The 10,885-nt window shown below is 34.8% G+C and overlaps 2 protein-coding genes across 9 annotated transcripts in view; both read left to right on the top strand.

Moving 5' to 3' along the window:
- Marchf8 (membrane associated ring-CH-type finger 8) overlaps positions 1–10,885 on the top strand; it is a 224,908-nt gene that overhangs the window by 29,481 nt on the left and 184,542 nt on the right. The gene's annotated exons all lie outside the window — the stretch shown is intronic.
- Positions 1–10,885, top strand: part of Zfand4 (zinc finger AN1-type containing 4) — an 86,499-nt gene that overhangs the window by 43,747 nt on the left and 31,867 nt on the right. For 6 of the 8 annotated variants that reach the window (XM_015498891.2, XM_048807454.1, XM_048807456.1 and 3 more), the window contains 2 exons: positions 8,096–8,171; positions 9,259–9,326. The exons of 1 other annotated variant lie outside the window; for it this stretch is intronic. In XM_015498891.2, the coding sequence (XP_015354377.1) occupies positions 8,096–8,171; positions 9,259–9,326 (144 nt within the window). Of the gene's footprint in view, positions 1–8,095; positions 8,172–9,258; positions 9,327–10,885 lie in introns of those variants that run through there. One more of the 8 variants, XM_048807458.1, reaches the window with a different exon arrangement.

The following is a 10,885-nucleotide window of genomic DNA, read 5'->3' as shown; positions in this document are numbered from 1 at the left end:
GTTCCGCCTACCTGGCAGGCGCGGGGGGTGGGGGGCGGCTCTGCCCCTCAGCAGGCCGCTGGGCCTGTTCTGTGGGTGGTCACAGTTCCGTCTACCTTGCAGGCGCGGGGGGAGGGGGCGGCTCTGCCTCTCAGCAGGCTGCTGAGCCTGTTCTGCCGGTGGGTCGCAGGCCTGCCTACCTTGCAGGCGTGGTTGGCAGCTCTCTCTATTTTAATTTCTAAAGGGTAAAATCTAATAGACATAATGCTATAATTTTGTCTCTTACCTGTGGGGCATAGGATTGTTTCAGAATATGAATGTAAGAATATGGAAAATTAGAAGGGAAAAGATTTGATGCTAAAGTCCAAGGTGAAAGGGGACAAACTAAGGATATAAACAAGCTATAGAATGTAAGTAAGTTGCAAAAAGTCTGTGGAAGGTAAATCTCAAAGAGCTCGTGTATGTGATTAACTTGGCTATGTATAATCAGCACAGTTAAAATTATCCAAGGGTTTTTCCTAAGGTTAACTTTTAATATGAAAATTCTCTTATGTTTAGAAACAAGAAGGGCTCCTTAAAACATTGATCTGCTCTTATTATCAAGATAAGTTCTTGTGTCTGTTAGGTTTTATTACTTAGGAAAACTAAGTCTTAAAGGGATTAGGGTTTGTACCTCTTTTAAAATCTTTTAAATGATTACTTTGTAACTGATCAAATAAACAACTGTTATTTTAGGTTATTAAAATATAGTGGACACCCCTAAATATATGTGGCCAGAGATACCTCTGAGAACTGTTTGAGCCTTGTCTAAGTGTTAATGTAAAAGTTTGTGAAATGTTAGTTTATGGAGGTTTACAGGCAAAATAACCTGTGAGTGCTCTCTTTTATACAAAGTATCTGACATAGAATGGCATTGACATTTTAAGACCTGGCTTATATATGTTTACTTTGAACACGTCAGTTTCTAATCATTAGCACTGTTTCCGAAACATATAACAGATTTAAGGCTATCCATTGATTTTTGCTAGTACTGCTAATCCATGCAGACCCCTGATTATTGTTACTTTATATTATAGATTCTAAATTTTACTTTAAAAGTTAAACTTAGTTAATATAAGGACACCTGTATAATTGTGATCCTAACCATTACTGGCTTCACTGTATATTATATTTATGTTCTTCAAGTATACAAGTCTTTTAAAGTATAAAACTTAAGCTACAATTGTCTGTAGCAATAGTCTCCTTCAGATTTATATAGAAATAAGGAATTTAGTTGATATTTATATCATTTAATGTTTTGTAACTGGATAAAGGTAACCTGTTATCAATAAGTTACATATAAAATTTTGTGTTACTCTTTACAGTGTGATTGGAATTAAATTTATTTTTGGAAGGTAAAAAATATCATGAATAGGTATTGAATTTTATAAAGGTTTTTTTTTTTCAACATCTCTAGACGGGTTTTCTGTCACCTTGTAATTATTACTGTGATATATGATATTAATAGATTCCTTAGTATTGAACCAACTTGCCTTCCTCAACTATATTCCACTTGGTTATGGTAAAGATTTTCTTTGTGTACTTGTGGAGCCTGTTTTCAAATATAAAGATTTTTTAAATGAATTTGTATGAATTGGTCTATAGTTTTCTTTTTCTTTTTTAATTCTCTTAGATTTAGTAGTTAATGGTATTTGCTTTTTCCTAGGTTAGGAAGTTTTTATGTATATGCTTTGGAAAAATTGTAGATCTTAGAGTTTACTTTATCTCATTAAAATTTTGGTGAAATCCTGTGAATCCCTCTGGGTCTGGTGTTTTTAATTTTGGTATAGTTCCTGAATAACATTTCCTAGTTCCTCTAAGAACATTTATCTGTTTAAGCTTTCTAACTTTAACTTTGTTAATCTAACATTTCCTAGGATGTTATTGCCTTGATATTTATTATTTTTATGTATTTGTTATTTCTCTTTTTTTTCCTTGACAAAGTTTGCTAAAAGTTTGTTGAATTTTTAATAATGGAATTTCCTTTTACTTTTTTTCTGTTTTCTGTCTCATTGTGTTCTGCTTTCATCTGTATAGTTTCTTTTCTTGTGCTTTTGGTTTACTTTGTTTTTCTTTTCTTCTTTTTGAGAATAATAATTTATTTTAATTTTATTTATATTTGTTTAATACTGGATGTTCTCTTCTGATAACTGTCATTGTTGTTGTTGTAGTTATTATTATTAGGTACTGGGGATTGAACTCAGGGGCACTGTACCACTAAGCTACATCCACAGCCGTTTTTAATTTTTATTTTGAGACAGGGTCTTGCTAAATTGGGGAGGCTAACCTTGAACTTTTGATCTTCTTGCTTTAGTCTCCTGAGTCAGTAGGATTACAGGTGTGTGCCACTGTGCCTGGCACATAATTTTTTTTTTTAATTCTTTACTTTGTATATATTCTTTCAGTCAAATTCTGATAATTTTTGCTTTTCAGGTACAAATGATTTTCATATATCCAAATGCTTGAGTATTTTTAACTCTGAGGTGAGGACTTAACAATCTTCTTCTACTTCATGATTTCTTTTTCAGGGTGAATTTTTCTTTAGTTGATATATGTGGGGTTTCATTTTCTTGTTTGTACCATTAACTCTTATGCACCTGTTCATTTTTCTCTTGCTTATTTTTGTGATCTTGGTGTTTAAAATAATCTTTAAGATTGTTTGAATGAGGGCTGGGGATGTGGCTCAAGTGGTAGCACGCTCGCCTGGGTTTGATCCTCAGCACCACATACAAACAAAGATGTTGTGTCCACCGAAAACTAAAAAATAAATATTAAAAAAATTCTCTCTCTCTCTCTCTTAAAAAAAAAAAGATTGTTTGAATGATGCATTTTCTATCAATGTAGCATTGACCAGAAATCAAATAAATGGTCTATAAGACATCTTCCGGTGGTTTGGTGTTTATGGTGGTGGTGTAAATTCCCCAATTTTGTGATGTTCTCTTGTCTTGCAGGACTCTTTACCCTTTGTTTCTTTTCCCTTTAACCATCAAATCACTAAGGGGTTTGAAGGAAAGTTCTTCAAGTAAGTAGCCTTGGACCAACCCAGTTTTTGCTCTTTCTCACCTGTAGCACTCAGAAATGGCTATATAATGCTGGGGATATAAAAGCCTGGGGTCTGTTCCAGGCCCTCAGGGACCAGGATGTCCTTCAGTTCTTGAGAATGTAATGTAGAACCAAGTTTAAAAACCCAGGAGAGGCTGCTTTATAGGGCCCCTCAGTTGCAGTCCAGGTGGGGCACACTTAGTCTCCATCTGCCCCAGGCAGCTTTTCTTATTTGTGAGGGACTGACTGGAGATGAGTACTAGGTTGCTAGATTTAGCTGTGTAGCAAGTAACTAGTTACACTTCCTGTAACTAGTGTGTGAGTATTCTGTGTCACTGGAGTCTGATAAGTTGGTAGCGAATATACAGTGAAACTGCTTCACATGCTACTCTTTTTATCTGTTGTATTTTTTTTTTAAATCTCCTACAGAAGCTTCTTCAGGGGTGGGGTTGTGGCTCAGTGGTAGAGCACTCGCCTAGCACGTTCGAGGCCCTGGGTTTGATCCTCAGTGCCACATAAAAATAAATAAACAAAATAAAGGTATTGTGTCCAACTACAACTAAAAAAATAAATATTTTAAAAAGAAGCTTCTTTAAATTGTTATTAGTGCCCTGACCTACCTTTTTGTAAATGTTCATACCCAGGGTGACCTTTATCTTCTGGTGGTGTTTTTTTTTTTTTTTTTTTTTTTAAATCAAGTTTAGGACTAATACTAACTTCTTTCTCTGTCTAACCTATGGTTTTTCTCAATTAACCTTGTAAGGGTGGGAGCATGAGGTATTCTGCACTGAGATGGGGTGATTGACCCTTTTTATTTACAATTATCTTGAAATTTGTACATTCTCTATCTTGAAGTTATAATGTTTTATGACAGGGTTTCTATATAGATTTATATCCCTTCATAATATTCTCTTGTTTGGAAGAAAACATTGACAGATGGGATCTGTGGTCCCATTTTCTTTAATTACCCAGAAGTTCTATTGATTCTGCTTCTATGGTTTATTCTAGATGCAGATATAAACATGTTCTCACATGCATTTGTCTGAAAAATTCTTTAAAAAGACACAAGAAACACCTTTGAGTCATTACAATATATATACAAACATACTCAGTTATGACTGAATATTTATGTCCCCCCAACACACACACCAAATTCTTAGGTTGAGGTCTTAACCCTCAATTGGGGCCTTTCCGAGGTAAATAGGGTTACAATGAGGTCATAAGCATTGTGCCCTCATGATGATTGTTATGGTTTAAATATATGTTCCCCAAAACCACATGTGTAGGACAATGCAAAAAGGCTTAGAGATGAAGTAATTGGACTATGAAAGCCTTAATTAAATCAGTGAATTAATCTTCTGATCAGTATTAACTGAGTAGAAACTGAGGCAGATAGGGTGTTGATGAAGGAGGTGGGTCCCTAGGGATGTGCCTTTGGGATATATATATATATATATATTTTTTTTTTTTTGGGGGGGGTATATATTTTGTTTTTATTGAGCAGAGCTCGCTCTCTCTCTGCTTTTTGGTGCATTGCTTTGAGCTACTTTCTGCCACCACATTCTTCTGCCATGATGTTCTGCCTCATCTCAGGCCCTGAGGAATGGAGTCAGCCATCTATGGACTGAAACCTCTGAAACCATGAGCCCCCAAATAAACTTTTCCTCCTCTAATTGTTCTTGTCAGGTCTTTTGGTCACAGAAGTGAAAAAGCTGACTAAAACAGTGGGATTAGTGTCTTTATAAGAAGAGGCACCAGAGAGCTCCCCATCTCTCTGCTGTCACACAAAGAAAGTCACCAGAGTGCATAATGAGATGGCAGCTGCCTTCATGCCAATAAAAGAATCCTCAGAGTGAAACCTGCCATGCACCTTGATCTGGGGCTTCTGGTCTCCAGAGCTGTAGGAAATAAATTTCTGTTTAAATCACCTGGTCTGTGGTGTTTTGTTATGCCAGCCTGAGCAGTAAATTATATGTGTACACACACACACACACACACACACACACACACACAAACTTATGTATTTATTCCCAGATGCATGCATATTCACATGTTGCTTAATCATGTAAACCTAAAAAGGAATTAGGGAGATTTTCTAAAGATTAGTTAAATTTATTTGGGAATAGAATAGAAATATGCATGTCATACTAAACTACGAGTGTATTCAAAGAGGTTGAGACAAGGGGAAGTTTCTAAAACTTCAGAAATAAGGATTACATAAGATAGTTTGCAATCATAGTTCTTAGCCATAAAGATTTCTAATAAAGTTGGTGCTGGTCATAGGTTAAACAAGGAAATTGCTTGGCAGAAGTTCTTACAGAAGTATTTTTTGTATAAGGTTGTGGTGGCCTTTATGCAAGATTGTGATTCTGGCAATCTTTTGCAATAGTTATCATCAGGCAATTGTGTGAGAACCCTTACTTCATTACCTCCTGCTTTTATTTAACTTTTTTTTTAATTGTTGTTAGGGTTGATACAAGCAACTTTATTTTTATCCTGACAACTTTTGCAATCATAAATTTGTTTATAATAGTGAAAAATTGGATAGATGAAAATAATCTCTTAGTAGAATGATTGGGTAAATCATGTAAGGCAGAAATATAACTTGGAGTCCCATTTAGTTATTTTTAAAAATGTATATTTTTGCTGACATGAAAAAATGTATACAATATATTAAATGAAAAAAGTTTACTAAACAGTTTTACAAAGTACAATCCCATTCTATTAAAAATAGATTTTACTAGATTTAGGATTGCACATGTTTTTTTTCCACTATAATTTTTTGTATTGTCTGTTTTTTTCACAAGTGGTTATTTTTATGATTGATATTTTCATTTGAAAGAAACTTTTAAAACACTGTTGAATGGCAAAGTGCTTCTTTACATGTGCAAGGATCTGGGTTCTATTCCCAAGAGTGCACACACATACACACAAAAAGAAGTAAATAAATTAAAAAATGTGTATGCATGCAGTCTATTTGGGGGACAGGGAATTTTTTTTTTTTTTAAGAAAGAGAATTTTTTTTTTTTTTTTTTTTTTTTTTTTTTTTTGTGTAGATGGACACAACACAATGCCTTTATTTTTATGTGGTGCTGAGAATCAAACCCAGGTCCCGCCCATGCTAAGGAGCTCTTTACTGCTGAGCCACAATCCTAGCCCGGGAAATTTGTTTTATAGAATAAATTCTTCTGGACTTAGGCTTGTAATAATTGTTGAGGTTGCCAGATTTAGAAAACAAAAATCCAGCAACCCTGTCTTAGAGCAGAATTGGTTTGTTTTATAAATTTTAGATTCAGAAAGTGCTAATGGTAGAGGAACACCAGTCTTTTTCAGTGTGCAAGAAAAGAAGCTGAAGCTTTTCCTCAGTCATCCAACAACTAGCAGTCAGGAACCCAGCTCAATCATGGACATTATATTGTCTGCTAAAGGATGGCTATGTCTATTAAAAGTAGTTAAGTAGTATTTAAGCAGTGTCAACTGTCTCTTCAATCCAGCTCTAAGTTTCAGTTACAAAATAATGTTCCAAATGTTGATTGAATGTAAACATAGTGTTACTTGCCCAAATTGCTTTGTCTACTTATGCTAATGAAATTCTGGAAATTTGATTGAAAAGATGATCTTGGTGCATTAAATATTTAATATGATAATACTTTCAGAGTGAAATAATTTCTACTTAGAAACCTTTTTTTTACTGGCATTTTCTTTTTGCTGAGCACTTAATTGATATTCACATCTCCTGACAGCCAACACTTTTGCATATTCCTCAGACAGCTACTTTTGTTTTGTGGAGGCTGATTTCTTAGAGATGAGTGAGCATAAAGATTGTGCAGTCTCTTTAGGCACCCGTCACACCTCTGATCCCCCACATACTCTCAGTGTCCCAATTAATTCTCTTTTCTTGGGTGTTATCTCCTGTGAAATGGGGTGTCTATCGGTGCCCACTTCACAAGCTTGCTGGTACAGTTAAGTTATGATAACATAGGTCAAGTGCATAAAATAGTACCTGGCTTATAGTAGTAAAAGCTAACACATTATTTCTGGTCTACTTATTTTGTAGTATCATAAGCAAAAGCAACTTGAGAAGACAAGTATGTGAGATATTTGAAAAAGATTTTCATCAATATTGGTATTATTAAGTGTTCTATTAATTAGATAATGGTCATTCCTTGAATAATATAATTTGAACTTGCTTAGGACATTTAAATGTGGAATTTATTAAAATGATAATTAGAATTATTATGCTCAAGCATATAATCTGCCTTAATATTTTTTTTTTTTTTTGATACCAGGGATTGAGCGCTTAACCACACTTAACCACTGAGCCACATTCCAGCCCTTTTTATTTTTTATTTAGAGACAGGGTCTCACTAAGTTTCTAAGGGCCTTGCTAAGTTACTGAGGTTGGCTTTGACCTTTCAAACCTCCTGCCTCAGCCTCTCAAGTCACTGGAATTACAGGCATGCATCAATGCCTGGCTGCCTTAATATTCTTTTTACCTCATAAGAAATGTAAAGAAAAGGTCTTATGGACTATCATTTTCAACATTAAAAATTGCCCATAATTTAAGTTTTTTTTTCTTTTGGTGGTACAAGGGATGGAACCCAGAGGCTTAATAGCCAGGTGCCCTGCCACTGAGCTACATCCCAAACCCAAACCATAAGATACTTTCAACACTGAATATAACCAAATGAATACTGTCTTTTGCAGCATTAAAACAATCTTTTAGTCCTTAAACTGTTTGAGGAATGACTCATGCTATCTTGCCTTTCTTAGGGCTCCCTGATTTTATACATTGTTTTAGGGCCAGAAAGTGAACTGAAACATACTCTTCTCAAGTGAATAAGTTAGATTTCATCTAACTTTAATACTTTAACCATAATTTTTACCAATGATTCTGTAAACTTTAAGCAGCTAACATTCAATTTAGAAATGTATTTATTAGTATACTTAATTCTTTAATGGAATAGCTTTGTATCATACTCATTTGGAGATGCTATTGAATTGTTAACACTCTTTATTATCACCTTCCCCTAAGGTATTCCCATCTGTCAGCAGCACTTAATTTGGAATAACATGGAACTTGAAGATGATTATTGCTTGAATGATTACAAGTGAGTGTAACTGCGTATTAGCTGATTCATAGGCATTCAGTTTTATGACTCTGTACACCAGTGTTTTTCTTCTGAATCCTTGGATTATCTCTCTTCTGAATAGCTCTGATTTCTGGATTTCATTATAAAATTATGAACTATAGATATGTTGGGTCGTTACCCCATCTTTGTCCTTTGATACTTGTGTTTTGCCTTTTCATTTTCATGTTAAGCTGTTTATCTCCCACCTTTATACATCTTGCCTTCTTTGATTCTTTCTTTGAATATTGACCCATTCTCATCTGGCCATGTTTCCTCTTCCTTCCATTTTCACAAATTCTAGGAATATGAGAATTGCTCTCCCCCAAATATTTTTTCATTAAGCCCTGCTTCTGTTACTAAGCGACCCTGTGTGCACTAGTGATTACAAACATACTTTTTGGCTTTTTGTGTCTTTTCCTCTTTCCTCTCACATAATTCATTACTCTTAAGAAAAGAAGCAAAAGAATGAGAGGTGGTGTGTAAGAGTACTGGAAGAGTACTGGGAGTTAGGAGACCTAGTAGATTTGCTATTTTCCATACTGAATAGAGTTGCCATTTTCCAATACTTCGGGTCTTGGGCAAGCCTCTTAACTGGGCCTCTTTCTCCTTACATGTGGCATGAAGAGACTAAGCTACATGATACACTGACTTCCAGTACTCCCTTCCAGTACTTTGAATTTCACATCGTATTTAAGGCTTATGAAAACTTATAAACATTTTTTGGAGGGGAGTACTGGGCACTCAGACACTGGGCCTATTTTATATTTTATTTAGAGATAGAGTCTTACTGAGTTGCTTAGTGCCTCCCTTTTGCTGAGGCTGGCTTTGAACTTACAATTCTTCTGCCTCAGCCTCCCGAACTGCTGGGAGTATAGGTTTGTGCCACCGCGCCTGGCCATTTTTGTTATTTATACAAGCAAATACATTTTATATTTAATAATACTGTTGTATCTTTTTATATTTTATAGAGTAGGTACTGTGGCTAATAAACCAGCACATAGTTAATGTTACATTTAAACTGAGTATTTTGATGATTATAGTTTATTTTTGTGTTAACTATTCACAGCATTTCAGAAGGTTGTACCTTGAAGCTGGTATTGGCTATGCGTGGTGGACCTATAAATACTAGAAAAGGTAGGCATATATTATAGCAATTCAACAATCATATTCTTCAAGCAATTTAACAATAAGAAATTTCAAGTCAACATTTTTAGTCAAGTTCCCTTTATGCTATTAGGTCTTAGAAGAATCGCATTTGTTTCTTTAGGCATTATTCTTTATAAGCTAAGTATATAGAGCTTGGAACTCTGAAATATATTCTAGAAAGTCTAATGCTCCTGATTCAATCCAAGACGATTTAAAAATAAATCTCACAGTATAGGAAAAAGAAATGGAGTGATATAGTCTAAATATTATGTTATCATTGCCTTTAGGTTCATACTAGTCTTGCTTTTATTTTATCTACTGAGTTTTTAATTTCTGGGCTAATGATTGCTATGGAAAATTACAAAGTTTTTGATGCAGCTGGGTTTTGTGAATATTTTTCTGGCCTTGGTTGAATCTTTTCTCAGAATGTGGTTGGTCTCTAGAGACCATTCATTCATTCAACAAATATATAGTGAGCATCTGTGATATTTAGTGCCATGTCCCAAATGCAGTAAATATGGGGGACAAAGTCCATGCTTTATGACACTGCCACAAATAAATGTATAAGAATTGATATAATTTCAAGTGGTTGTAAGTGCTTTTCAGGAAACAAGATAATATGATAATGTCTGTGGAAGTAGGATTATAGGAAGAGCCCTTGGAAAAGATGATATGGATAGAAACTTGATTAACAAGAAGATTCTAGGCACAGGAAGAGCTGGGAGTGTTCACATTGACTCTTGATTCAGGTAGGTCACATCCCTACCAAGTTGAGGCAGCTATTCAGAACACTCCTGCTCCTCCTGCTTTTGTGCACCTCATTTTGAGGAAGGCTTTTCTTTGTTTGGTTCTTTACAAACCAGATAAATTAAGGTTAAGTATTAATCCTACTGAAAGATTACTTCCACATATCAAATTATATACTGTCTGGCTTCATAACTTTGGTTAAAAAATAGAATTATTGGGCTGGGGATGTAGCTCAGTGGTAGAGTACTTTGCCTAGCATTCATAAGACCCTGGGTTCAATCCCCAGTACTTTTAAGGAAACAAACAAACAAGAACAACAAAAAATACAAATATTATTACCACCCTTTTCTTACCTACCTCGAGAGGTTTTGTGAAAGGTGTTCTGTTCTGCTTAGGTTAGAGAAAACAAAAGTAGTAACTTTAGGAATGGTTAATTAGCACTCTTGACATTAGGAACTTTCTAAGAATTAGAGTTACAAAATAGTTTTAAGTGATTTCAGCAATGTTTATAGTAACAATTCTTAGGATAGTACAAGAACCCTAAGTGTTTACTGCGCCGTTATGTTAAGATACAATTAAATAGTGTTTAATGGCATGTGAATTCCATTGTTAATGTATTTTTTAAAAATTTTGTAGTTGTAGATGGACAGAATGCCTTTATTTTATTTCTTTATTTTTATGTGGTGCTGAGGATCAAACCCAGTACCTCATGCATGCTAGGCAAGCACTCTACTACTGAGCTACAGCCCCAGCCCCTTGTTAATGTACTTTTAAAAGTTGTCTATTTATGTGTCTTTAAA

Source organism: Marmota marmota, unplaced genomic scaffold (assembly GCF_001458135.2).
Source record: "Marmota marmota marmota unplaced genomic scaffold, marMar, whole genome shotgun sequence".
NCBI classification, from domain to species: domain Eukaryota; kingdom Metazoa; phylum Chordata; class Mammalia; order Rodentia; family Sciuridae; genus Marmota; species Marmota marmota.
Note: the sequence above shows the minus strand (reverse complement) of the source record. Positions and strands in the feature narration are given on the sequence as shown.